Source organism: Halichondria panicea, chromosome 2 (assembly GCF_963675165.1).
Source record: "Halichondria panicea chromosome 2, odHalPani1.1, whole genome shotgun sequence".
Taxonomy (NCBI): Eukaryota; Metazoa; Porifera; class Demospongiae; order Suberitida; family Halichondriidae; genus Halichondria; species Halichondria panicea.
In genome coordinates this window covers 8,210,309-8,237,808 of record NC_087378.1, presented here as the reverse complement: position 1 = coordinate 8,237,808, position 27,500 = coordinate 8,210,309, and the positions used below count along the sequence as shown (strand labels likewise).

At 45.8% G+C, this 27,500-nt stretch overlaps 6 protein-coding genes across 6 annotated transcripts in view; 2 read left to right on the top strand and 4 right to left on the bottom strand.

The window, feature by feature from the left end:
• The window catches only part of LOC135331372 (uncharacterized), a 3,544-nt gene extending 1,520 nt beyond the window's left edge, over positions 1-2,024 (top strand). The window contains exons 3-5 of the mRNA XM_064526507.1: positions 106-333; positions 500-637; positions 938-2,024. Of these exons, the coding sequence (XP_064382577.1) occupies positions 106-333; positions 500-637; positions 938-1,824 (1,253 nt within the window). The 3' untranslated portion in view covers positions 1,825-2,024. The remainder of the gene's footprint in view (positions 1-105; positions 334-499; positions 638-937) is intronic.
• Positions 2,025-2,046: 22 nt separating this feature from the next.
• LOC135331371 (E3 ubiquitin-protein ligase UBR5-like) lies at positions 2,047-16,792 on the bottom strand. The gene is made up of 35 exons (XM_064526506.1): positions 16,653-16,792; positions 16,541-16,597; positions 16,330-16,488; positions 16,094-16,189; positions 15,657-15,900; positions 15,157-15,253; positions 14,944-15,098; positions 14,578-14,793; positions 14,195-14,404; positions 13,626-13,783; positions 13,324-13,510; positions 13,043-13,178; positions 12,567-12,796; positions 11,880-12,233; positions 11,675-11,822; positions 11,167-11,403; positions 10,814-10,986; positions 10,511-10,690; positions 9,760-10,308; positions 8,903-9,087; positions 8,563-8,688; positions 8,262-8,484; positions 7,800-7,990; positions 7,323-7,587; positions 6,983-7,180; positions 6,476-6,835; positions 4,921-5,059; positions 4,725-4,847; positions 4,490-4,605; positions 4,217-4,405; positions 3,961-4,124; positions 3,530-3,731; positions 3,148-3,417; positions 2,834-2,978; positions 2,047-2,593 (listed from the first exon to the last, which is right to left on the bottom strand). Exons 1-35 carry the CDS (start codon positions 16,721-16,723, stop codon positions 2,295-2,297), a joined length of 6,852 nt encoding a protein of 2,283 aa, XP_064382576.1. The 5' UTR covers positions 16,724-16,792; the 3' UTR covers positions 2,047-2,294.
• LOC135331386 (pygopus homolog 1-like) lies at positions 16,755-17,378 on the top strand. Its single transcript, XM_064526523.1, has 3 exons — positions 16,755-16,854; positions 16,909-16,968; positions 17,043-17,378. The coding sequence occupies exons 1-3, from the start codon at positions 16,843-16,845 to the stop codon at positions 17,226-17,228; spliced, it is 258 nt and encodes an 85-aa protein (XP_064382593.1). The 5' UTR covers positions 16,755-16,842; the 3' UTR covers positions 17,229-17,378.
• LOC135331376 (apoptosis-inducing factor 3-like) lies at positions 17,266-22,202 on the bottom strand (the record flags this gene model as incomplete). The annotated part of the gene is given in 12 exon segments (XM_064526511.1): positions 17,266-17,440; positions 17,502-17,606; positions 17,696-17,870; positions 18,770-18,881; positions 19,027-19,103; positions 19,344-19,595; positions 19,836-19,966; positions 20,180-20,358; positions 20,410-20,522; positions 20,752-20,881; positions 21,131-21,350; positions 21,682-22,202. Coding segments are annotated over 12 exon segments (1,650 nt in total). The 3' UTR covers positions 17,266-17,409.
• Positions 22,203-23,355: 1,153 nt separating this feature from the next.
• Positions 23,356-24,644, bottom strand: LOC135331381 (glucose-fructose oxidoreductase domain-containing protein 2-like). Its single transcript, XM_064526517.1, has one exon. The coding sequence runs from the start codon at positions 24,582-24,584 to the stop codon at positions 23,421-23,423; it is 1,164 nt and encodes a 387-aa protein (XP_064382587.1). The 5' UTR covers positions 24,585-24,644; the 3' UTR covers positions 23,356-23,420.
• Positions 24,636-27,153, bottom strand: LOC135331378 (lysophospholipid acyltransferase 6-like). The gene is made up of 11 exons (XM_064526514.1): positions 27,021-27,153; positions 26,824-26,969; positions 26,545-26,622; positions 26,341-26,489; positions 26,090-26,292; positions 26,006-26,038; positions 25,866-25,956; positions 25,554-25,812; positions 25,366-25,498; positions 25,024-25,175; positions 24,636-24,925 (listed from the first exon to the last, which is right to left on the bottom strand). The coding sequence occupies exons 1-11, from the start codon at positions 27,066-27,068 to the stop codon at positions 24,811-24,813; spliced, it is 1,407 nt and encodes a 468-aa protein (XP_064382584.1). The 5' UTR covers positions 27,069-27,153; the 3' UTR covers positions 24,636-24,810.
• Positions 27,154-27,500: the final 347 nt, after the last annotated feature.

Here is a 27,500-nt window from a genome sequence, read left to right as displayed (position 1 = left end):
TCTCTTGTCATCTATCTACACCTTCACCACACAATTATCTCACCAGTTTTATTAATTCATATTCAACAGAGTGCTAATTAGTGTTTTTTTTGTTTTGCTGCACAGGATTTTGTGGGGGTACTAATTTTCTGAATAGCTATACCCCCCTGACTTCCCCCCACTACCCTCAACCGTACCCCTCACATCTGGACTGTGTCTGGCACATACAAGTGGGTAAGGGACTGCAAGTGGTAGCCAACATCTCCACGGTCATGCTTGAGGAAAACTATGATGTCTTACGCCTATACGAGGGAGAGTGCTGCAATAGATCACACCAGGTGGCGCAGTTCACTGGTGAGTTGTCATGGCAGCAGTTGTATCCATCACTTATTGTGGCTCCTTTGCCATCAAGTACATATGGTCTGAGCCAGGACTACTGTACTTTAATGCATGCTTTAAACTATTACCCTTGTTTATTTGGATTTGTGCTGTTGAAACAACATTTTTTTGGTCCCTGTAGGTGATATTGGTGATGTAGAATACAGCTACACTAGTGTAAGGGGCGAGCTATCACTACAGTTGGTGACTGATGGAACTGGCAGCTCTACTGGCTTCACTGGCTCCTTCACAAAGATCTATACTGGCACGAACATCAGAGGTATGAATGGGGGGTGGGTGGTGATCAGAGGCATGACTATAGGGTGTGTGTGGGTGAAGGTGTTGTGTGGCCATTGATGCTCTGTATTTGGTGCTTAGGGATGGGAAGAGTGTTGCCTGGTAATTATCGCACTCTCAAACATAGACTCTCTAAAGTGCTTTATAAAAATGATTTCTTGTTCCCACGCTTTTTAGTGCTTCCCCTGGCCAATCCTACATGTACATGCAAATGTTTTTCTGGCCAGATATTGTTAAGTGTGTTCACCGCATTCCCCCTCCACACGCACACACGCCCCCACAGTACCAGATCCTGACGTTGAGCTCCCCACAGTCACACCAGTCACAGCCGCCCCCTCACACGTTGTCAACCTCCGCTCTCTCTCCCCGAAGAGGGCTCGTAGTGAAGTCACTCAACTACTGGGCAAAGGTTACAAGGTCATATGGATCACAACACACTTGGGAGGGACCTCAAATGTGCATACCTTTGACATCATTCTCAGTAACAATACTAAAGTGGATACTCGTGTCGCTATCGACCTCACAGCACAAGCTCTCAACGATACCATCCACAAAATGGTTACCGATGGTTACAGCATTAGCTCGTTAGCAGACAGAGTGAGGGGGCGTGAACCCAACAGTGCCGTCAGCTACACTGCCCTGTTTCGGAGGTCCAATCATCTTTTAGAGACGGAAATATTTCTCGGGGATACAATTGAGGATTGGAAGAGCCGGGTGGTGACTATGAACAATAGTGGATACCGACTCATCTCTCAGTCTTTTGTAGAGTTCCAGAGCAAGCAACAAGTGTCTACTATCTTCACAAGAGACAGGAGGCTGGCATACAATATCACATTCGAACCTCCTCAAAAAATGTTCACCTTCTACAATGCATCCTTCTTCCAGTTCACCAGTCTTACGCTGCAGTACGCACGCATGAACTACTACCTCTCCCATCTGGAGGTCAGTCAGAGACAGGGCGATCCGTCCGCTCATTTCTCTGCCATTCTCCTTGCACACACACCCAAGACTGTGAGGAATGGTAACTGGTTTCGCTGGGGCCTGAACGAGGAAGCTGTCCAGTCTATGATTGAACTGGAGGCCCCTAACTGGGACCCATACGCTCTGAGTGGCTACAGTCACCAGGGAGTCGTTGTCTACTATGTGGCATTCCGGAGACATGTGAAATAACCCTCATTATTAATTTAAATCATATATAATTATACCATGCCATAATTCATTATGTAATTATTTTGTCATAATTATAATTATAATTATTGTCTATAATACACCACCAGTTAGTGTAATTATTCTGTTCTTAATGTTTTACGGTCCTGCACTATAATTAAATTATTTGCACTTTTTTGTAATTATTATAAATCAATAATAGAGAGGTCAATTGCATGGGGTGGATAATTATAGAGAGGTCAATTGCATGGGGTGGATAATTATAGAGAGGTCAATTGCATGGGGTGGATAATTATAGAGAGGTCAATTGCATGGGGTGGATAATTATAGAGAGGTCAATTGCATGGGGTGGATAATTATAGAGAGGTCAATTGCATGGGGTGGATAATTTAATCATCATCACTTATTTAATAACTGCATGATTAATGATAAATAAATAGTTTGTACAAAAGCTAAGATCTGCAGTTAAGAGTTTACACAAAGCCAAATGCTTTAGTCTTAATAGCAGTAAGAAGTCTTGCTCTCAGAATGGCCTTGCTTGAATAGAGGGGCACATAGAGACGTGAGATGCAAGTGTTGGCAGTGGGGAGGTGTTGGTCATCAGGGGGGCGGATGGTAACACTGGGAGGGGGCTGATACGAGTCCACACTGGCCGGGAGGACGGGGGAACTGGTCCAGAAGTAGAGGAGATCTTGTCTCTCTCGTTGCGTCATCCTCTCCACCACAGACCAGAACCAACCTTTGAATCGACTCAACTGTTCCTGATCCTTGCCTGTGTGGGGGGGGGGGGGGTCAGAGGGTTAGCTTTACATGAGGATTGCTTATTCCATTGCATTGTACATAGTGATGCTTCATTGTAGGGCCAGAGGTCATTCAACTACATGCACTAGGCTTTCCAGGGCTTTTGTAAGCTCCAATATTCCACTATCCTGCTATAGTGTAGCTATCATTAAGAGATGCATTTCAGGACTGTGATAACACAATGGTACAATATTTGGTAGCTGGTACTTACGACTTTCATCCTCAAAGACAGTGATCCCGCGCACCACGTCCACGTCAATATGGGGACACCCACACAACAAGAGTCGGAGGTCCTCTGCTGATAGCTGACTCAGCACAGACTCTGGGATGGCCTCATACATGCCCTCACGAAGTTGCTAGAGGGTGGGGGGGGGGGGGGGGGTGCATGGTTATTCCCTTCAATCAATGTACTCACTGTGTATCTAGCTAAGAAACACTTAACTATAATTATATATATAGGGGAACTTACAGTACAAGCAGTTCACAGTGGCTTGTTCAACAGCTAGCTAGCCACTTTCTACTCACCTCCAGTGGGTCTTGATTGATATTGACCATCCTCAAGAGTGCGTACTGTCTCACATACTCATACACATTGTCAGGAGTGACTGTAGTTGCTCCTCTCCCCTCTAGAAGGTCGTGTGAGGCCCCACCCTCTTCAGGACGCAGAGTGAGAGAGAAGGAGAGCCCAAGAGTGGAGAGGTAGGCAGCACCATCGGGTTTCCGTGACTCCAGGATCATCTTACGCATGCTCTCATAGACACCAGGGTCAAAGAAGGCAAGGTCATGCCAGCTAATCTATATGAGGACAATAATGGAGTGTTCAAAATCATGTCATCATTGCTCCCAACTAAACGAAATAAATAATAGACAATAGGCCGTGGGCTTATACACAGTTTAGTAACCACACCTCTCTCCTGAGCAGGAACTTGAAAACGTGTCTACAGAGTGGCAGGGTCATGACCTCTGTATGGAGCAAACAGAGGCCAATGAGACGACCAATATTACGATATGCATTGAGTCTCTCCGGAGTGTTGGTGGCCACACGAGGAGCGTAGAATCCTATCTTGCCGGGCTGGTAGAACAGAGGGGGGTCCAAGGGGGAGGGGCCTCTGTAGGGGGGGGGGCAGGAAAGATTAGTGTACGTACATTGCATAGATACAGCATTAAATGAAGAATCTTTGAATGACCATAACTTTAGTTCCGTTGGTCCAATAACGTTAATTTTATGATTTTTTAAAAGCTTAGAGAAAGGCCTTTCAGATGATGTATTAAAACCAAAAAATTGGGGCCTGTTTTCAACAAAATAGAACACCCTTTCACAGAGTTCTACTAGTGCACCTTTTTGGTCTCTTGAGAGCACTGAGAGAGGAGACACTGAAACGAGACTTGTCTCTGGATCTCCGCCCACTAGCCCCGCCCCCTCCACGCCGAGTGGTGGGTGTGTCGTTGAATGACTTCACTGACATCTCAATGGTGGGTGGAGGATCATCAGACAAGACAGCCTGCAAATAAGACCAATGGTTTTGTAATTACCAAAAGTTATTTCTACATGTACACTAGAATGCACACACACACAGAGTGGGTGGGCCCTCACCTCAGCTGTGACGGTGAACATACTGCGTAGTACCCCAGAGCCCTCCCCCTGCTCCCCGGCAAAGGTCACCTTGAGACGATGCACAAGGAGGGGAGTTGACCCCTGTGACCCCGTGATGAGACGATGGTCACAGAAGTGGTTCAGCTTTTGGAACAACCCAGACAGAAACTTATCACGAGATCGATCAACCTGTAGAAGGAGCACACAGTTACATGTATAGTAAAAGTACCTACTTAAAAACCTACTGTAAGCTAGCTAGCACATACACTGTACCTCAAATATCATCTCCTTGTGGTTGGAGGATCTGAGGAGGTCCATCTCTCTCCTGAACTGTTTGTCTCTTTGCTTGAACTGTTGCTCCAGACACAGCACAGAGCCCCTCAGCTTGCCTGCACCAGAGGGGTCAGGGGTCAGAGGTCAATAGGTGCACACAAGGACTCTACATAGCTGTACATATATACTGAACGATCATGTTCTTTCTATCTGATCACAGCATCTCCACACGTACCAACAGTGTCCATAAAGGCTCTCCCAAACACCTCCAAGCAAAGGTCCCAGCGTCCAATCAGAATGGAGGCTGCTAGCTTGTGACTATCCCACCCACACACCTGATCATCACTCAGTTGACAACCTGCGGTAGTGAACACACACGAGTCATAACACAGTACAGGCTAGCCTCTGAATGCATGTTCATGTATAGTTACCAGATGATCCATGCTCAGGTCCTCGTGGCCACCCCCCCTTATCAGCGAGGAGTGAGAGGATTGGGGGAGGGACCAGGGAACACGATGGCCACTGACACAGCGGCATTGGCACCTGGTAACCAAACAACACTTGCTTGTCCTGCAGGGGGGATACAATTTATTGAAGCTCTAAAAGTTGAACATCCTGTTTGCCTTACAATATATTATGTGCAAAGTGGTTGGGACCTTGCCAGCCATTACATGATATTGGCCGTTCAAAGATGCTCTATTTAACACTGGTTACATATTATACTCTAACGTATCTAATGGGTACATGTCTATATAGCTGAACAAGATACTCCCCCACACATGTAGACATTGGACTACAGTTAGGAGAGCTGCCTACTGTTACAGGTGTACAGGTGTACACATGTATTACTAGTTGGTGAAAAATCTGGTGCATTTTGCATTAGCAGCATGTACCTTTTATGCGTTAACAAAGACGACCTTTACCAGTTATTCATTCTAGTGTAATGGTAGTGTGCTTGACTACCAAGCAGGAGGTCTGGGTTCGAGTCCAGGTAATGTACTTTCTTTTCTTTCTCTTTAATTAACAAAAAATGACTATGTAAGCATAAATTAATTCTTTATTTCTCGACGAGGCTATTAGCCCAGTGGGTAAGCTACTTGACCTAGTGAACCTCTCTGTAGTCGTCCCGGGTTCTATACCCTGCTGTATCGATTGTTTATTCAATTGAGTGGTTAACCTACATCAGTGGTGAGAATCTCATGGTGGCCAGAGTGCTGGGGCCTAGTGTGTCGAAGGTTAGTCTCACTTCCTGCAGTGGGTTCCGGATTGGCGAGAATGAGAGGGACTTGGATGCTTACTAGTAACACCGGGTGATCCCTCGTTCATATTTTTTAGCATGCTCGCAAAAGATTCTAGTAATACAAAAGTATGTCTTGATTTTTTTTAAATTAGTGTCCTCCAAGCACAGTGTCAAACAACCTACTAGTGATCCGCCTGATTAATTGACAGAAATGTCAGCATTACACAGTAGCTGGCTCTAATTATTGCATGGTAACAGTGAATCAGCCCCTCCTAGAAGAGGGTTACTCATGTCTTAAAGTCATTTTGTGTTTTTCCTGTGTTGCTAACTCTGTGCCCAAGGACCCTGTAATATCACCTGACTAGAATTAACTAAGCTATCTGTCCAATCTTGCTGTGGCCTTTCCCTGCAGATATAGAGCAGTCTGAACACGAGTCAAAATGTGTGCACTGTTAATCCTACGTACAAACCTACTGGTTGTACTTAATGTGAGTACTACAGTACATGCACTACATGCTGTAGCTCTGTAACTAGAGTTCTGATAGAATCAACGATTTTTTGAATTTCTGAAAGCTTAGAAGGAGCCCGTTCAAATGGTATGCTCAAATCAAAAATTTGGAACACACCATAATAAAATAAAATAAAGGCCGACAATAGACTTTTGATTTTAACACATTATCTAAAAGGCCTCTATTTGGCGCTGCATTTTTAGAATACCACAGTCGTGCTTCCCCACACTAGTGTACCTGTACTGAGTCCATGAGTTGTGGCTTCTCTGCCAGCGGTAGCACATCTACCAAAGGGTCAAAGGGCGAGTGAGGGAGTTTCCCTAAACACACGGTGGAGTTGGAGCGATGAAAGAATTTTCGAATGCTCCGATTAATGCCCTTTTCCTTGACCACACCCTCTTGTTCCATCATCACCACACTCCCTTCCTCTGAAACCACACCCTCTTCCTCGTCTGTCATCTCCACATCTCCAGACACTGTCACACTAGCTTGTAGCTGATCAGGGGGTCTCTCGCTAGCCCCCTCACTGGGGGGTCTTTCGCTAGTACTGGGAGGTATTTCGCTAGCATCCTCACTGGGGGGTGGGGAGCGCGTGTTCTGGGGGGATAAAAACAATGAAAATATCTACACAAACGTCAACCAAGTACAATTGACAGCTCATTTGCTAGAAAATTACTTTTGCTATTTTACGAAAACAATTTTGCAGGCAAATGTCAGAGATCCTGTACATGCATGACTGCACACCTGCAGTAGATGATAGAGTGAGTCCAGTGTGAAGGCCAGGTGTTCCATACCGCCCACGTCCAGTGAGGGGACACGCCCACCATGCTCACCACACCCCCCCTTAAAGAGTGTGAGCATGTACGAGAAGGCCTCCTTGCGATGCTCCCTGCTCTCACTGCCAGCCTCGTGCTTAGAGGGAGGGCTAGTGGTCCTGGACACCTGCAGTGAATCATCATCAATGCAGTAAAAAATTGTATATTTTGGCATAGTAAAATTGTGCTATTTTTGTTAGCTCCTAGCCCAAAATAACTGCACAATCAGCACATTACTGGCTCTTTATATAGACAGCCATGTGCCTCACCTTTTTGCTGACAATGCTTCCAAACGACAGCTGGCTCTGGAGAACGTCCAAACAATTGAAGAGCCAGGTCCACACATCTTGAAGCTCCTCCCACACAAAGTCGTACAGGTCCTTTGGTTCTCCCTCGGACACGTGGAGGGTGTCCGGCAGTGAGGGGGCGGAGCACTTATCCCACAGTGGGTCTAGAGTCTCGGCCAGTTGACGCAGGAGCAGACAGAAGGTTTGGGAGAGGAGGGAGGCAGACATGCCCATGCTTTGGACATCCCTATGTACAGAGGGGGAGGAGCCAGTCAGTTGCATGTATGCTTCTGAAAAACAAACTATTTGGCAAGCTACTTTTGGGAGGCCATAACTTCTGTAGCTCTTGACAAGCCCTATCACATGACATGCTTAAAATAAAGTTCTGGTAGGTTAAAAAAAACTGTCAATTTTGAAAAGACCATGGATATCCTTACGTATTATTCTTGATGACCTCACCTTCCAGTGCTGTTTGATCGTGCCAGTCTTGAGCTTGAGTGGTAGGACGAGCGAGTGTGTGGGAGGGCCCAGTGTGTGCCTGTAGTGACTGGGTGGGGGGTGGCGGGCTCAAACAACGAGTAGTCCTCGTGAGATTCAGCCAAAGAGATGTCATCTGGCACACTCTCCACCTCCTCTCCATCACTAGAGTCCTGGGGGGAGAATTGTTACTCTATTGAGCCTTTTTGGTCATTAAGTATATGTACATACTTATAAGACATTGTACAGCACATGCTTTGTTTCAAAATAGCTCCAAAAACAGACCATTTCAGAAAAAACACCCACTGACATGTAGAGTATAATTGTAGAGTATAATTATACAGTAACAGAGTATGTACACGTGCTGGGAGGCGGGCAAGATGACCCTCAGAAATACATGTAAGCTCAACACAGCCAAGTATAGTAGCCATATTGTATGCCCACCTGATCGGAGAGATAGAGGAGGTGTGATCCTGTGGTCACAGTGGAGCTGGCGTCTAGTGCAAGTGTGGGCGGGTCCTCTTCCCCCGTCTCACTATCCGCCCCCTCACCATCACCGCCTACCTCCTCTTGACATGCCCCCAAACGCAGCAACGAGACTAACGGCAGACGAAATACATCCTCACACACACGCCCACGGTCAGACATACACAGAGGGTCCATGGGCCTGCACAGGGTCAGAGGTCATCAACACAAAATGGTGGCAAGGGATCAGAATAGCAAAATCTGTAAACTATGTACCTACCTGGCCACTCCCAGCATGACGGGGAGGATGACTGCCTTGGCCATGGGCACAAGCTGTCTTACAGTGAGGGGAGCGAGGGACGAGAACACCTTCTGACAGCGCTCCATCAGAACAGTCGGGGAATGACTACACACACACACACACACATACACACATCATGTTACTGAAGTCAATCCAACATACAGCTAGCTCTAGGCCTTTCAAAATCAAAGGTAACTTCTCACTAGGCTTTTTGTTAAAATAAAAGTTTTAGCAATATTTTAAGAACACACAATCTGGACGTATCCATGACAACACACAATATGCTCTTCACATGATGACTACACATACTACACAGTACCTCTTCTTCCTGGACGTATCCATGACAACATTCGAGGCGACGGCTGTGCTCTCAAGCTGTGCTACAGTGAACACTCGAATCACTGACCTCAGGAACCGAGCAGCTGCACTCAGAGCCACCTCTGGCCCAGTGGAGGGGGCGGGGCCAAGCTGCTTCACCAACAGTGTGAGCATGGAGTCCAGATTCTGCACACGAGGAAACAAGTGGCAATTAAGGTACCGGAATCATAATCATGTACCGTATCACTAGAATGTTGTGCAAAATCAAACATAATTATGTGAGCTTTGAACACTTCGCAAAATAAAATCGCAAAACTTAAACTAGATGACACACAATCCTTGCCAGAACGTAATAGTTAGATCGCAATTTTTCCTCTGATTTGGCTCATTTGCAAAGGTTGTTCTCACCAGCAAAATATTCTAGTAATACAGCACATTGCAACCCTGTACAGTGCAGCACATTGCAACCCTATACAGTGCAGCACATTGCAACCCCATACAGTGCAGTACATTGCAACCCTATACAGTACAGCACAGCACACTGCAACCCTGTACAGTGCAGCACATTGCAACCCCATACAGTGCAGCACATTGCAACCCCATACAGTGCAGTACATTGCAACCCTATACAGTACAGCACACTGCAACCCTATACAGTGCAGTACACTGCAACCCTGTACAGTACAGCACATTGCAACCCCATACAGTGCAGTACATTGCAACCCCATACAGTGCAGCACACTGCAACCCTATACAGTGCAGTACACTGCAACCCTGTACAGTACAGCACATTGCAACCCCATACAGTGCAGCACACTGCAACCCTATACAGTGTAGTACACATGTGAACACATGTACCTTCTGACTGAGTCTGGTTAGCAGGAGGTGGGTGAAACAGTCAAGGGAGGTGGTGTCAACGTGACCCTCCACACTCTCTACACCCTCACACCCACACAGGAGCACACTTTTCACACACTCCCAATTATCCAGTGCCATGTTGAGAGCCTTCTGAGCAAATCGTGGCGGTGGAAGATTATAGGAAGGGATCTCTTCGTGTTTGCTCCTGGAGGTTCTGAAACTCCCCCCTAGTCGCCCCCCTCCCCAGTGTGACTGCTCCTTCCCTTGACGTGCTACCATACTAGCCAACAAGCCAATCAAATGCTCTCCACGAGCATTGACCTTTGTACCCAGATTGGAGCATTTTAGGAGCTTCTCTAGTAGGGAACGTCGCTCATACTCGTAGCCTGATGCGAGAGCGTGGCACTTGCCCACCTCCCAGCAGTCACAGTAGGCAGTGGGACTAGCCTTCTTGAAGGAGCAGTCGTGACCACGGTGACAAGTGTACGCACACTCAGTGCAGCAACACAGGGAACCAATCAGACCACACGTACGACACTCAAATATGTCCTGGAGGAAGAATAGAAACTCTCACTGACAAATACAATGTACTAGTCTATCCCCAAAATTAATATAGAATTGATTTTAAATATTTGTACAGCTCAGGATAGTGATGTTGAATCTATTTCGGTAGATTAATCTCATTTTCGTATGATGCTCTACAATACGAAAATAACCCGCTATATGGTTAAGTTTAAGCCCCTTCCCTCACTTGTTGAATATGCTCCTCCCCTGTCCAAGTGAAGGAGCAAGGGTCGTTTCGAACGAGGATAAACACTGGGTTATCATCAGGGTGAGTGTCGGGAGGGTAGAGCATGGCCGTGAGACTAGTCTTGTCCTCACCACTCAACTGCTGGGCCAAATGGAGCAGCAGGCACGCCAGTCCGTATGACTACAGAGGAGGGGTAAGGGCGACATTATTCACTATATAGGTACAAACTAAAGCTCTACTGACCAGAAAATACAAAAAAATTCTACTAATTTGATACCGTAATTTGTAGTACAGTATACGTACCTTGAAGGTGACAGCAGCCATGAATGGAGTGTAGCCATCTAGACTCCTCTCTTGCAGCAGCTCAGTGTAGAGGGGGGCATGGCCTTCCAGGGAAACCACCTTCTCAAATATGTCCAGAGCTACATCACTCTGAGGCTCATCGTCCACCTCCACACTGTCACTCCCCGCCCAGTCTGCAAGGGGGTCACAATAATTATTATTACAATAGAATACAAAACAGTAAAATACTGCACAGTACAGTAGAATTACTTCCGAATAATATTATTCTCTTTTTTTCTCCTACAAACTTTGCTTATTTTTTACACGGTTTATCATTTCTGAAAAGAAAAAAATAAGAGTACAGTGCCACTCACCCATGCTTGAGAGAGAGGGGGGTGTCCTTGACATGGCCATGGCTTGCTTCATGATATCCCTGAGCAGTCCCCTAGGTGTAGAGCGTGCTGCTCCCGATCCCTTCTTGTCCCCTGACACTGGGGTGGGGTCAGGTGGTCGAGCAAGAGCAGCCAGCACATGAAACACATTGCATCCACCAGAGCAATGCTCCCTCAGGGCAGCCGTGGATTCAGGACTGAGGGCATCCTCTGATAGAGCTGAGTGGGTGAGATGGGTGTGTCACACTACACACACCATAATTATTACTAGAATGTTTTGAGAGCATCAAACATATTTTTTATGCGAACTTTGTGAGGTATTGATCACTTCTCAAAAATAAAATTATGGACTTACGGTATGACACACGATCCTTGCCAAACGTAATAATTATATAGTTAAATCGCAAAGGGTAAATTTTCTGCTGATTTGGTATTTCACCAGCGTAATACGGTACATATAGCATACTGTATCATGAATATGGTTTTGTACCTTTGAAGCTTGCTATAAGATTAGAGACCGTGGTGAGGTCTTTACGTAAGATTGCAGGCATGAGGCGTTGACGCTGAAACACCACGGAAACCAGACTGTTCCTATTAGAGCACGCCCCCACACCCACGCACGAGATAGGAGGAACATTCTGGCAAGAGAAATAAATTACAATAATAATTTTTATAATCTATATTTTTTAACTTACTAGTTGTGGAAGATCTCGTATATTGCCAGTGTTGTTTTTGGAGACGGGGAACAGTCCACCGTGCTCGTCCATGACCACACCCACACTCAGATTGATGGGCGTTAATTGAAGTGCCCCGCCTTGCTTTAACAAGTATTGGGACGAGAGCAGACTAAACTGAGAATCTTGTAACGGCTTGCCAGAGTCGAGATTGTACACAACGTAATGCAGTAAGTCTCTGGCAGCATAGAGACAATGTAGTCCTCGGGTGTCCGTGGCTAGAGTGAGGAGAGTGTACGAGTGTGGTGGGCGGAGTCTGCGAGGGACCTCTTGAATGAAGTAGGGAGTGTGGTGCGGGGACGCCTCACTCACCAACTGCAGGGACAAGTGGTCATTATTAATGTACATGTACATGTACAATGCATTGGTGATTGGCCAAACTATCCCTCATAAAGCAGAAATGCTACAGTCCCGTGTACACAGTAGCGGTTGACTTAAGTTTTCTCTAATAACGCTTTTATTTCAAGTGTTGAAAATGGTTGTACAGTGTAGACTGTTGTAGAAAAGGCAAATTGAGGATTGAGATTGACAATGAGGATTGAAAATAGTCACCAATTGAAATGTCTGGACACACGCACACACACACGCACACGCGCACGCACGCACACACGCACACACGCACACACCGCACACACACAGTCCACTCACGACTAGCTCATCCTTGCGTAGTAGTCTACAGCTGGCCAGGTTGACTTGACTCAGTTGTGTTGGGTCGAGAGGGGGATAGTGTACAGCCACGTAGTTCCCATCTACCTTCACCACTGAGCCTTCCTTGTGATTAGTCACATGATCTGTGAACACTACATCACGCAGAGACCACTCCTCTCTCTTAGTGAGCATGTCTTCATTGCTGTCGCTGGGGTACTTGCGTTTAGAGCCTGAGGGGTATGACAATGACTACTGGAATACACACAATATTATACAGAGCCAACTCTCTAGTAGAGTCCACGAAAAATACAGCGTTAAATGAAGCATCTTGAAACCGCTATAACTTTGGTTCTGTTGGTCCAACAACGTTAATTTTATGATTTTCTGAAAGCTTAGAGAGACGTCTTTCAGATGATGTATTAAAATCAGAAGTCTATTTTTGCGATGTTTTAGACCAAATACCAACTGTAACTTACCAATATGCACATCTAGAGTATCTTCTGTCTTGTTATTGTCTGCCTCCATCTCCTGCGGGTTGCCCGGGGTAACCACCCTGAACTGACACTTCTCTGACAGACTTGGACTCATCACATTCTCTAACAGTACACCACACTGGGAGGGGGGGGGGTAACGGGGGGTAATGAGGATGGCGGGGTACATGTAAGTTACAAAATACAATACTGTTCTTTGCAGCTCACTTGGACGTTTAGGGCACTGTATGGTAAAATGCACAAAACACTGCTATAATTATAATTACTTGTATACGAGAGCCCTTGATGTGGACAGCTTTGGTCCCCAGGGAATAGACGGGGGACAAGCGTAGACACACTCGACTGCCCTCTGTCAGCTCAGAGCCACTCCCTGTGTACTGGTACTTGAGCACTCGCAGCTTCTCCTGATTCTGGCCCACGGCTTGTTTGCGCTCAGAGAATGGTAGGACACCCCTGCACGGAGTAAGAGGAGGTATGCATGGGATCACAGCTAGTAGACCACAGTGCCTGGGGCTATAGGATCACTAGTAGACACAGTGCCCCCCCCTCCTCACACACGCCCACTCACCACCAGTAGACCTTGCCAGACTCTGTGGCGATGGCACTGACCAGCTCACTGACAGAGAGGGTGCTGATGCTCTCTCCAGCCAACTCACTCACTGCCACTGCCTTTCCCTCCAGTCGAGAGGCAAACTCCCGAACACTACCATCCACAAATGTGGCCACCTGCACGTACCAAAGCTAAAATCAACTGTTGTTACACACACACAGATGTATGCTCTATTTAATACTAGGTTCCCTTCATAGAGTCGGCTCTGTAAGACTTCTGACAGTCTAAATTCAACGATTTTATGATTTTATGAAAACTTGGAAGAAGCTCTTTCAGATGGTATGCTCAAATCCAAAATTTGGAACGGGCCATAATTTTCGATTTTCGGAAAAAGACCATGGGCTATAGCCCATGGTATTTTGTCAAAAACAGGTTAAAAATAGACTTTTGACATTATCTGAAAGGCCTCTCTCTAAGCTTTCAGAAAATCATAAAATTAACGTTATTGGACCAACGGAACTAAAGTTATGGCCGTTTAAAGATCCACCTGACCAGTGGCTAGCTACCAGTGGCTACTCCCCCCGCACCTTGCCAGACTCTGTGATTAGACTCCCACGGAGCAGCTTACAAGACAACAGTCTCACACTCTCGTCTCCTATCTCTAGTCTCGCCTCGAGAGGATGTGCTCCTGGATAGGGGGTGGGGCATGACCACGCCCACCCATGTAGTTTGCCGTTAGAGTCGACTGCCAACAGCTCAGAGTAGAGTCCAGCAATCAGCTTAAACGATGGACCATCCTGAGGCAACAGAAATAATTATAATCATGTCACTAGATCGATAATAGTAAATGTTAATACATCGTCCAAATAAAATTAATGACATGTACAAAAGCTTTTTAATGCTATCGTAAATTTTATAGCACAAACATAATCCAATAAATAATAAATCCAGCCATAACAACAGGGCTCACCTTGTCTTCCCCCCACCATTCGATGCTGCTGTCAAACAATAGCGGGCCGAGGGGTGGGGCCTGAGAGGTGGAGGATGACTTCTTCTTCTTGCTGGAGAGTCCTCCTCTAGTGTTGGGTCTCTTACTCCCCTCCCCACTAGCCACACCCCCTCCACCACCGGAGCTGGCCCCTCCTGCCGCACCATCACCTATACTCACTAGGGAACGAAGCTCACTCTGTACGGGAAGAGGAAACATGAGACACAATATTCAGTGTGACTACGTTACATGTATATATAAGTGTGTAGCTATTTAATACATCCATTGAAGAAAACAAAGACTTAATTGCTACATTAAAGAATACAGAGCAGCCATTTATTAACTGACCACTTGTAGGAGAGGGTCACTGAATTCATAGAGAGTGAGTCTAGAGTCCCGCCCACTTCCTCCGCCCTCCTCCCCTCTCCCCCTCGCTAGTACCTCATCCAGCTCCTCCTCACCAACGCTAGCCAGACCAGGTCCCAGCAGACTCAGCAGCTCCTCTACAAGGTCATGTGATTATTAAGCGTGTGTGTACATGCACACACTATAGCAGCCCACCTCCTGATGCCAGCACGCTGCCCTCGTCATGACTGGCATCCCCATCATCATCCTCCCTACTCAGTAGGTTGTTGACTGCCTGGTTCACATCAAGGTTCTAGAGGGGGGAGAGGGCACAGTACATTGATGAGGTCTATATGCTAGAGGGGGGGGGGAGTGTACATTACATTGATTAGGTCTATATGCTAGAGGGGGGAGAGGGTACAGTACATTGATGAGGTCTATATGCTAGAGGGGGGAGAGGGTACAGTACATTGATGAGGTCTATATGCTAAAGGGGGGAGAGGGTACAGTACATTGATGAGGTCTATATGCTAGAGGGGGGAGAGGTACATTGATGAGGTCTATATGTACGGTATGCTATCAGGAGCAGTTAGACACATAGAGTGCAGGCTTCCAACAAAGTAATGGCCAGAAAAAGATTTAACTACTTTGACATTGTCCCTACACACTACATACAGTACTGGGGTATACTAACAGTGTATATACGTATCTTGTACCGTCTTCTGCAGTTCTCTAATGACCATCTCTTTAGACTTTCCCTGCAGTACGGCCATAGCCTGGTCCACCAGTTCATCCGGTACATCTCCTGCTGGTATGACAGGCCAGCGTGCCACTATCCCGTGACCACCACCCCTCCGTCTGAGCAGTATCCTCCCTCTACCAGGTACTCTGAGACCACCCCCTGAGCTGAGCACGGCAGAGGAGGGGCCAGAGCTCATGATAGACCCCCACACATGACTCCTACACAGGGGGGGGGGGGGGGGGGCATGCAGTGACTCCGTATCTTTTTATTAATATTGCCTCTTTAAATTATATTGTAATAAATAGGCAAATATTTTTATAAGCAATTTTAATATAATTATGCATAATAATAATTCTGTAGTAAAGGACAACCAGTTCAAGAGACTGAGTGTTTGTATAAGTGTAGACTTGCAGTGAGTTGGAGGATGGTCTGTCTTCATCAGGACGTGGGGACGCACTCCGGGAACCATAGGAACGTGTGCTCGATGTAGAGGCTGCCTCGTCGTCACTGGAGGACAAAGGTCAAGTGTATGATTAAACAAATGAGTAAATATTGTCACTATAAATAATATATAGCTACACCTAATAGGCTCAGAGGGTGTATACTGTTGCAACTTGGTACAAGTCTTAACGATGTTTCTACGGTACCTTTTCTCTCTCCCAGCTGTGGGTGTGGCCAGTGGCTGAGGGGGTGTGGTTTCCTCTGTGTAGCGTATCCGGCATATTCTCCCGTCTTCTGTTAGCATGGCAACGTGGGTCTCTGACACCACCAGCTGACGTATGACCATATCCCTCAGCTCAGTGAAGCTGGAGTTAGTGTGCAGTGTGTATTGACACAGTGGGACGCATGGCAACCTACCATCCTTTATCTCCTGCTGGTGGCTGGCTAGTGGCTCCCTGACTCAAGTCAGTCAACCTGTAGTAATAATGGGACAGATAAGATGAAAGCTACCACTGCATTGTAAACGTACTTGTCAGTAATTTGGGCACTTGTTCCAATGTTACTCTGTGTGAAGGAGTAGACGAACGTCTCCCCAGCCATTCTTGTCTATACAAAAGAAAGCTTTTATTCACCTGTACTGCACTGTGTACCTCGTGGAAATTTTCTCCATTTCCAAATGGAACCTACCATTGGACTAGGTTCAAAGGAGCTGAGAGACAATGGCGTCTGAGGTGAGTCTTTGTGTATGTGTGTAGTGCTTCCATTCTGTTACTTTATGCGCCTAGATCAATGGCAGTGGAGGACGAGGTTCAGACAAGTTCCCTTGTGGAGGATGTGGGAAAGAGGTGAGCTAGCTAGCTATATAAGTGCTATACTGACTGTATGTATGTGTGATAGAGCCCCCCCCTGCTCCCTGCAGGTCCATGACGACCATGAGGCAGTATACTGTGAGAGTGGATGTGAGCAGTGGTATCACAGAGGCTGTACTGGTATGAGTCGACCTGCCTATGATCTCCTGACAGCTGAGGAGTCAGCCGAGTGGGCATGTGATACTTGTGTCGGAAGCAAGGCCGTCCCTACCATCAAAATGGTCTCCAGGAAATAAACACTTTAATTAATCAATACTTTTTTATTTCATTCCATTCTTTTTCTCAACTATTAATTATTTTCCTCATTTAGTAGTACAAATGTATATAATTATTATAACTTTTACTGTAAATTCGGAAATTCATATTTGTGTCTTGATCAAAAAATACTACGGCAGTTGTTTAGATAGTTCAGATTGATTAAATGTAGGCGGCAACATCTGGGTTGTCCCTGCAAGGAAGAGAGGCACTCGTATGAGAGGTGTGGTCTCGTACATTATTGCCATAGTTACCTGAGTTGCGCTCCACTGGGCATTCGGCCTTGGTACATGAGCTCTGCACATTGAGACACTACGGGGTCAAAGTTCAGACTGGACACGGCCATAACCTTGTCATCCCTGTAAGCAAAAAGTTATAAGTATTATTGTCTACAAATGCAAAGAAATCTGCTGCAAAAAAGAATAGACAAAATGTTGACCTGACTCACTTGACATAGAATGCTGCAAACTTGTTCTCCTCTGGACTGCCATTGTAGATGATCTCGTCCCACGAGAGGGCGTGGCCACAATAGCGGACACTCTTCCCGTACTGCACTGTCCAGAAGTAAGGGATGCTATTGAACTCCTCCTCACGACCCAACATGTTGCGAGCTGCCACTCGACCTGTCAGTGTGTGGGGGGTAGTTACACGTGTAGTGTGTGTGGGGGGTAGTTACACGTGTAGTGTGTGGGGGTAGTTACATGTGTAGTGTGTGTGGGGGGTAGTTACACGTGTAGTGTGTGGGGGGTAGTTACACGTGTAGTGTGTGGGGGGTAGTTACACGTGTAGTGTGTGGGGGGTAGTTATACGTGTATATAGTGCGGGGGGTACAAGTGTGGACATATGTAAAGCATAAACCAGAAAGCATAGAAACATGGGAAGAGATACACACATGTAGAAGGAAGGAAAACATTGAAGGAAGGATGGCTTGGCCAGTAATCAGTCCACAGTACATGTTTCTGGTGATCTCAATTAGGCACATGAATTGCTTTACTATACTCTACCATGGTTGTGAGCCAGCTACTCTAGCTTAGTGTGTGTGTGTGTGTGTGGTACCATGGTTGTGAGCCAGCTACTCTAGCTTAGTGTGTGTGTATGTGTGTGTATGTGTGTGGTACCATGGTTGTGAGCCAGCTACTCTAGCTTAGTGTGTGTGTGTGTGGTACCATGGTTGTGAGCCAGCTACTCTAGCTTAGTGTGTGTGTGTGTGTGTGTGTGGTACCATGGTTGTGAGCCAGCTACTCTAGCTTAGTGTGTGTGGTACCATGGTTGTGAGCCAGCTACTCTAGCTTAGTGTGTGTGTGTGTGTGTGGTACCATGGTTGTGAGCCAGCTACTCTAGCTTAGTGTGTGTGTGTGTGGTACCATGGTTGTGAGCCAGCTACTCTAGCTTAGTGTGTGTGTGTGTGTGTGTGGTACCATGGTTGTGAGCCAGCTACTCTAGCTTAGTGTGTGTGTGTGTGATACCATGGTTGTGAGCCAGCTACTCTAGCTTAGTGTGTGTGTGTGTGTGTGTGTGGTACCATGGTTGTGAGCCAGCTGCCAGTGTCCAATATTAGTGTCTCCATTGATGAGAGGTAAGTGGAAGCGAGCAATGTCACCAGCTGCAAACACTCCATCAGTGGCCATCATGTGCTGCACATCAAACAGTTACAGCAAATGCATGTACACACTGCAAAGTTAACTTAGTCTATCGATCAGCAGGTAAAGAATTACACGCTGTATGAACAGGCTGGGACATGTGCACGCATGCACTGCACAACCAACCTAGCTAACTGACCTTGTCTACTATGACCTCCCCTCGTGGGGTCATGGGGACACCAGAGTCCTTGAGGAACTCTGTGGCAGGCACAACACCTGTACATGTAGGAATAGAGTAGCACTTTAGAATATAGCATTAGTTTTGGAATGCAATCTTAATTGGTATAATGTTTTATAATTGAATTTGTGAACTAATAGTAAAAGTTAATGGCATAGAGGACAGGCTGTCTAGTACAAAAGCTTCCTCATACACACACACACGCGCACACACACACACACACTCAGTGGGACCGACCAGTGGGACCAACCAGCGTGTGGTATTCTTCTGAGTCTTACCAACACCAGCGACGACCACATCAGCTTCTAACGTCTCCCCTGATGGCAGCATGACCCCTGTGACCTTTCCCTCGTCCCCAACAATCTCCTTAACTCCTGATCCCAAGTAGAACTTGACTCCCTTCTCCTCGTGCATAGTCTGGAGCATTTTGCCCACCCTCTCCCCCAGTACCCTCTCAAACGGTACAGCTGTGAGGTCGATACATGCAACACTGGCAGCCTTGTTACTCAGGTAGGCAGCCACTTCCATGCCTACAGGGCAAGGGGGGGTGAATATCACACTCACTCACTAATAAAGAATGGTTAACAACAAAACAGTGTAGACCTGTTGGCATTTTCACAGCTGGTAGCTATTCAAAGAAGCACTTTAGGTACATGCAGTAACATTCAGCTCAGAATGCAAAAATATTACTTGTTAAAAAAAATTGTCTCAAAGCCTAACAGAGGCCTGCAGTACTGTACAGTTAACAATAATACAGGTGGTGTACTGACCGATGAAGGATGTTCCAATGATGACCACATTCTTCCCAACTGCTGACTCAGCAATCTTGTTACCCTGAGCAGGGTCCCTCAATAGGAACACATTGTCCAATTGGAACCCGGGGATGGGTAACGACCTCGGCCTAGCGGGGGTGAAAGCTCGAGGCTGTCAGTGTTACGTGTATCCGCACCACAACAGTGCGTTTGAGAGGGTATGAGCTAAAGGGCCCACCCACCCCAATAAAGGGGTGTGGCTTAAGAGACAGGGGTTAAGTGTTCCATGGACAGATGAGATATGCATGCATGGACACACAGGCACAATGTATAATTATTGTAGCTTAGCCTGGGGTGCTTACTTAGAGCCTGTGGCCAGTAGTAGGTTGTCATATTTCTGTGTCTCTCCATTGGCAAAGGTAATGCTGTGTTGAGTGAGGTCCAGTCCAGTCATCTCAGTGCTGAGTAGCACCTCGATGTTATTACTGCTGTAGAAGTCAGCTGATCTCAGAGCTAAGTCAGCACCACTGAACGTTAGTGCCTGAGGGGGGAGAGGTATTAGACTACCCTCCAGTTAATGTAGCAGCCTTACTTTGCTCAACTTTGGCCGGTCATATGGGAGATCAGATTCTTTGGTGGCGAGGATGATACGACCTTTGAACCCTTCTTGTCTCAGCGTCTCGGCACACTCCAAAGAGGCAGCCCCTGTAATTAAAGCAACGAGCATGTGAGAACTCAGTAAGCATGGAACTTATTACAATGCAGTGGCATCTTTGGACAGCCATACCTGATCCAAATTTCAATAATTTTATAATTTTCAGGAGCTCTTTTAACCATTTCCTTTTGATAATAGTAAATACAATAGCCTCTTGAGACACTCAATAGCACACTTAGTGATCCCTGTCACAACACATTCATTAGCTAGTAAACATACCTCCGCCTACACAGACAAACACTCTCTGGTCCTCTTGAGGATCAGCCGGGCACATTGTCATAGTACGTCTGAAGTTAGTCAGTGAAGCTTTGTCTGCCTTCACCACCACATCATCTCCCTCCACTTGAACCTGTGAGGTGTGTGAGGTGTGTGTGTGTGGGGGAGGTGTGATGTGTGGGGGTCCAAACATCTGGTGAAGTCTATATATGCTGTCAAGGATGTGGTGGCATGCTCTGTGGTCTATTGTGTGCAGACACTATATTGATGGCTACTGAAACAAACCAAAACAAAATAATCACCCTTGTATACAAGGTGTATTACAGGAATCAATATCGTCCTGTTTATACTGCTCTGGTACAAACATTGCCAACCACTATACCTGGAAACTAGGGACTCCATCGAGACCTGGAAAGTCTTCAATGTCACCACTCTTGATGTTGAAACAAGCTCCGTGCCATGGACACCGCACTCGTCCGTTGCCAAGGTAACCTTTGATGAGCGGAGCCCCGTAATGAGAGCACTTGTGTCCAATGGCTGAGAACTGACCATCGTGCTTAATCACTAGAGCCTTGGACTCTCCCAGCTCCACCTCACGCATCCTGAGGAGCAATGGGATATTTATACCATACTCATAAGCTTTGTCAATGGAGCTATTGCCAGTATCATATATCAGGTTTTGGATGCGAGGTTAATTGATTGTATGACACTGTACAAGCCTGATTGCCTTTCTAACGAATTGAATGCAAAGCATGGAAATTGCACGAGCATGCTCACTCTGCGTTTCTACCTGTAGTTCGCAATCAAAAGAACGTCCCATTTGAAACCTGATATACGATATGCTACTGCAAGGTTAAGTACGTGTGATCAGAACGTGTGGTCAGCACCAAAACAATATAGTCTGTCATTGTCTGTCTATCAGTTCTTACTCACTCATTGTCTCCAAACTCTGATGCTTTCCCAACTACTGCCTCCACATACTCTGCCATGTTGTCTGCTACTGCTTGAGGCTGCGGGTCTGTTGAACTGCCACTAATGGTTGAAGAAGTTCCTCCCATGATGATGGCTTGACACAGCTAACCGGCGGATGTTGGCAGGCTTTTGGGCGCTTCCTATGGTAGTTAGTAGTGCTTCTTTGATGCTGTGATGACAGGATCTCCAGCCGGCCAGTGCAGTAGCCTTTGCTCGAGCTCCACTCATTAATAATGCTTTGATGTCTCGTCACGCCCACCCTCAACATCCTAGACTACGCCTACTTACGGAATTATCATACCGCGGCTTAAAATCGAATCAAAACAACATGGGTCTTTTATTTTTAGCTATTTACCATGGAAAAATTATAATACTGAAACTCATTACTTATAATTATTTTACTTGTAATTAATGCAATTAATACAAGCAGTGATCTGTTATGCTCAAGATCATTACCTCTTCTCTCTCAGGTGAACTAAAGAGGGGTGGTCTCGCCAGCTGCTCGGGTACAAGAAGTAAGTTCTCAGAGCCACCACTCACTATTGCAGTTGGCAAACAATAAACGATTATGTTAGTTTAATAGTGCATCAATCAAATATAAAGTTCCTACTTGACTAACTAGTTCCTACTCTAATACTTTTCACACAACTCCTTTCAGGTTGTTGCGTTTTCTTACCAAGTTTTGCTTACGAGTGTGTTGTGTTTTTCTCAGAAATTTTTTTTAGCAAAACTACCACTGTAGCTGGAGGCTACAGGAGGGCTGTTACCTAATGAAAGGCAGCGGAGGGCTGTTGTCTAATGAAAGACTACCTTTCATTGTGATAGCCGCTGTTACCTAATACCTAATGAAAGGCAGCAGGAAAGTGAGCATCTGCATGCTCACTTTCACTTCCAGGCTATGCAACTCTTAAAAATTGTTGAAAGAAGTTTCCATGGAACGGATTTTTTTGCAACTGTATCTGTGTACCTTTGCCCTATTATTGACATAAACTTCTTTTATAAAAAAAAAAAACTACCACTGTAGCCGGGGCTGTTGACTATCACAATGAAAGACTACAGGCCGAGGGCTGTGATCTAATGAAAGACTACAGGAGGGCTGTGATCTAATGAAAGACTACAGGAAGGGCTGCTGTTGACTATCACAATGAAAGACTACAGGAGGGCTGTGATCTAATGAAAGACTACAGGAGGGCTGTGATCTAATGAAAGACTACAGGAGACCTGTTGACTATCACAATGAAAGACTACAGGAAAGTGAGTTACGGCCGGTTTCCCGGCCACCCACCTACAGCTAGCTCCTGAGCCCCGGTTTATAACCCACATGCTACATGGGTGAACTGCAACAAAGTCAAAAACGTAGGAGGAAGGGGATCTTTTAGCCTCGATCCCAGGCCGCACTGAAGACGTGTGAAGGATCTTTGTGCATAATATCTGAGCTGAGACTGAAGATTCTGCCTGCATGCAGCAAATCTATAATATAATGTGTGTATAAAAAGCTTTAGTAGCTTTATGTTATGTAGCTTCAGCACCCACTGCTTTCATTATTAACAGTGACCATGCTGTGACTCAGGAGAGGTTCACATTATTAACAGTGACCATGCTGTGACTCAGGAGAGGTTCACATTAGTTTATGGATATGGGTAAACAATTGTCATAAGCAAATGAATGGATACAACTGCACAATGAATAATTATCAGAAGCTATGGTCTCATGAGTTTTGGAGATGGCTTGTCAGTTTCTCCACGAGTAGATATCTTGGTCCAGAATGGGTTCAACTCTGCCTCCTTCCCCTCCTCCTCCGGCACATCCACCCACTGTCCTGTCCCTGCAGACAAGTGAATGGAATCCAACACAGTCCTATTGTAAAGTCCATCCTCGAATGTGGCCGAGGGTGTGAGCAGCTGACTAGAAGTGGACTCTACAGAGAGAGAACTAAACAGTTCCTTGCAGCCCAGCACAAAGGGAAGGTAAAACTCGGCAGGAAATTTCGTAGATAAGTCGCGACTGCTGAACCGAAATTCCGTATCATCTTGTTTCAAAATAGTGTCATTGTTTCCATAGAGATTGAGTCCTTTAACAGAGAGGTGGTCTTTAGTTCCTGTGACAGAGAATTCAAACTTGTACTGCCCCACTAGATGTGTGTGCAGAGTGACTGTCACAGACAACCCGTTTGTACACTCCATCTGAAACACACAGAAATCATCACTAGTGACTGTACGATAGCCGTGTATACTGTCTGTGTGTGGAGTGAAGGTCTTCGTGTGTCCGTGCACTCTCTGTGCTTTCTCTCCAGTCACATACAGCACCAGATCGATGATTGGAGAGCCGACCAAGTTTAACACCCCACCCCCCATTGATGGATCGCACATCCAGGAGAAGGGCTCTGACTGTATCAGCGATCCCATCACGACTCGTGCTTCAATGATCAAAGGTTTACCAACATATCCCGTAGAAACGAGCTCCTTCATTTTCTTGATGGCAGGTACGAATCGAAGATGACTTTCAAGCAAACAAACGAGAGGATAATAACGAGAGAGAGAGACCATCTTCTCAGCTTCTTTGCGACAGGTGGACGGTGGTTTTTGACAGATGCAATGCTTGCCGGATGTTAGAGCCTTCACAGCTAGCTCGGCATGTAGACTAGGTTCAGTAGCAACATACACCAGATCTACTTCTGAGCAGACTAGGAGATCTTGGAAACCACCAGGTAGGAAGGGGAGATTCAATTTATCAGAGAGTTTTCGACGAGTATCGTTTCCCTTGCACCAAATGGCTGTCACCCTGACGTTCAGGGACTGCAGTATAGGCACCAAGATGGATATCTGGTCTGGTAGACCAACAATTCCTACTCTGAGGCTAGCCATAGCGCTAACTCTTCTTGTTGCTATAAAGTTCTATTTGACATTAGGTAAAGATCGATAATAAACTTTTTGCAAAATGAAGATAATTACAATCAATTAACCTGGTAAATACTCAGAAAACTGAAAATTGTATGTATCACTCCAAATATGAAGTTGGTAAATATACTAATGAATAACTAGAGTGTGGGTAGGGTATGGGGTATCCTATATTCTATATTGTACTGCACTCTCAGTCTGCCTTTGGTCGTCTTGTTTCCTTTGATTCTCTGCCCTCTTTACTCTTGCCAGATGGAAACAGGAACACAATCACGAAGATAATGATATTCGGGATGAAGTAGAAATAGCTGTAACAGTAAAACAGTGCATAGAAGATTTATCAACGCAGCAAAGAAAGATAGTATGCAATATGCATACAGACACCACCCACACACACACAGCTCACCTCCAGAACAACATCCCTGACCCAATATACATGAGAATAAAGGATGCAATAGTGTAATCCATATACAGACGAGTGAGTAGCATCGTTATGACATCATAGGACCACTTGAGGAGGAGGCTGCTTTGGAAGTGGGGCCGAACCAGTCGACGCATCTATACAGGGGATGGAGGAAGAAATATTATGGTACATACAGGCTTTTACAAAAATACATCTATTAATTATTGTGATCCTAACTCAACTTATGAGTGCTCAAAGTTAAGCTTCCAAAACAGGGATTTTGAACAAAACATTGGCCATGCAATGCTAACATGAAGCATAGTAATAAATTAATTACGCGCTCACTTTTCGTGCAGCTTCTGATGTAAATCCGAAGAACAGGCCGCACAAATAGTAGCCAGGATAGAAGCCATGCCACCAGGCAGACAGAGCAAAGGTGGCGATGGTTGGGGAGAAGGGTACTCTCTCATAGCACACTCTGTATTAGTGGGGGGGGGGGGTAGTCAGACGAAAATACAATAAATATTCCAAACCTTCTGAGCCATATTGCTGAACAAATATTCCAGTTGGCAAATATATCTCTGGGATTGGATGCCAGCTCAACATTGGTTGGAAATGCATTTGTGGTGATGTCCCACTTTGGTTGTCCCTTCTCATCATATCCACTGAAACCCAGCCCACACAAGTTGTTGATACTGTCCGCCATATACCACACAAAATAATACTTGAGTCGATGTTTAAGCACGGCAAAAGTGATAATGTATGTTCTGACAAATATCGAGTATTGGGGATCTGTAGGTAACAGAAGCATACACGTGCAAATATAATTATATCTGAGCTCTTACCAATAGCCATCTCCTCAGTGTATCGACTGGCTAGGATTGTGAAACCAACCATGCTCACAAGAGAGTAGACAAGCTTGGAGACAACAGCAAACTGTAGGAAAGCAATCACAGCACAAAGAACTAGATTAGTTAGAACTCACGACAGCTGAGGGCTCTCTGACATGCTCTTTTGCCTGAAGGGGGTAGTATATAATATATAGGTGAACATTAGCTGCTTTATCTACCTTGGCAAACTGGTTAGGATTGTTCAAAAACTTGAGATTAGAACCGTCCATAAAGGCAAGGAAGTCCTTGATGCTAAAGGAAGGCCCAGCAAGGAAGGAGTGGAAGTTGAAGATGTAGGTAAAGTACTCCAGGGGAGAGGGACACACATCAATCTTCTGTTCTCTCTGGTCCTGGTTGAGTGATGAGTCACTGCGACCCTTGCCTGTGGGCATTTGTGTACACGAGTGAGTGGGTGGTCCAGTGGACTTACCATCGTGTAGGGCAAATGCAACCAGAGTAACCTTCTGTACTATGATCATGAGAGGTCCAGTGAAGTCCAGGCTCCAACCTCCATAGTCAGTCATCATTCTGTAGATGTGAGCTGCACTCATGCTGCCCATGGCCCACACCATTGTGTATCTGCAGTCAGAATACACAGGCAGTAAAGTGTACAAGGATACATTATATAGATCACCTTTGTACCACAGTGGCTGGGAGGTACTGAAGCATAGCATAGCACACTCCAATTATAGCAAACAAGACAATCATCTGACTGTGTGTGTGTGTGGGGGGGGGGGGGGGGGGGTGATGTATCAGGCCATTCTTTTAGTTTCTTGTCCTGAGCACACATTCTATTCAGCCTAACATATTTTTTCCATTGACTTTTGTACCGTTAACGATATTCATAATACATTAATGATGTGTATTGATGTAGAGCTCACTTCACGGGACACAAGTTGGAGTGGTCACTCACCTTCCAAAGCAGAGGAAGCCAAAGAGGAGTCCGAATGAGAGAGAGAAGATGTGACGTGTGATGAGTGATGTGTGTGAGGGGTGGAGGGCATAGCGGAACACATAGGCCAGTGGGTACGACAGGAGCAGTAGAGTTATGTATCGAGTCTACACAAAGAAACAAATATTCAAACTAAATATGTTCTATGTAAGCTTTACCTGGTCCACTGGAAACCCAATAACCTCTGCAGCAGCTTGAAACATCATGGGTAGTTAACTATACGCCACGGCACTTGAACTCGCTTGAAGAAGAAGAAGGAAGTCCACGTGGTTAGGGGTTTTCTGCAGTGCTTTAAAATATCGCCGCATTATATTTTGCCAAAAAGGGGGTGGATCTGAAAGCAGATGATCATTACCTAATAATTATTGTCCACTAATGATGTCTTTCGGTTCTTTAAATCATCACATGTCTGTTAAACACACATCTGAGTCTTGTTGTTGTGGACAAGCTGCATTATGTTCCAGGCCATTGCAGACGCGGCTGGGTTCCCAGTGGATCAGGTATGCCTGTGTGTATAAGACCATACTCAGGAGAATCCATGTAATGTTACAGGCCCGCTATATCATTTTGATGTTCCTGTCGTACCCACTGGCCTATGTGTTCCGCTATGCCCTCCACCCCTCACACACATCACTCAT

Bases quoted from the DNA above. Each gene is read 5' to 3' on its own strand.
- LOC135331381 (XM_064526517.1), bottom strand. From the start codon at position 24,584: ATGGCTAGCCTCAGAGTAGGAATTGTTGGTCTACCAGACCAGATATCC.
- LOC135331378 (XM_064526514.1), bottom strand. From the start codon at position 27,068: ATGATGTTTCAAGCTGCTGCAGAGGTTATTGGGTTTCCAGTGGACCAG. The intron at 25,957-26,005 runs GTGAGTTCTAAC...GCTTTCCTACAG, and splicing joins TCAGAGAGCCCTCAGCTGTC to TTTGCTGTTGTCTCCAAGCT. The intron at 25,499-25,553 runs GTTTGGAATATT...CCACTAATACAG, and splicing joins TCAGCAATATGGCTCAGAAG to AGTGTGCTATGAGAGAGTAC.
- LOC135331371 (XM_064526506.1), bottom strand. From the start codon at position 16,723: ATGGCTGGGGAGACGTTCGTCTACTCCTTCACACAGAGTAACATTGGA. The intron at 12,234-12,566 runs GTGAGTGGACTG...TTGTCCCTGCAG, and splicing joins TACGCAAGGATGAGCTAGTC to TTGGTGAGTGAGGCGTCCCC. The intron at 3,418-3,529 runs GTGTGGTTACTA...GTCCTCATATAG, and splicing joins AGTTCCTGCTCAGGAGAGAG to ATTAGCTGGCATGACCTTGC.
- LOC135331386 (XM_064526523.1), top strand. The intron at 16,969-17,042 runs GTGAGCTAGCTA...TGCTCCCTGCAG, and splicing joins GTGGAGGATGTGGGAAAGAG to GTCCATGACGACCATGAGGC.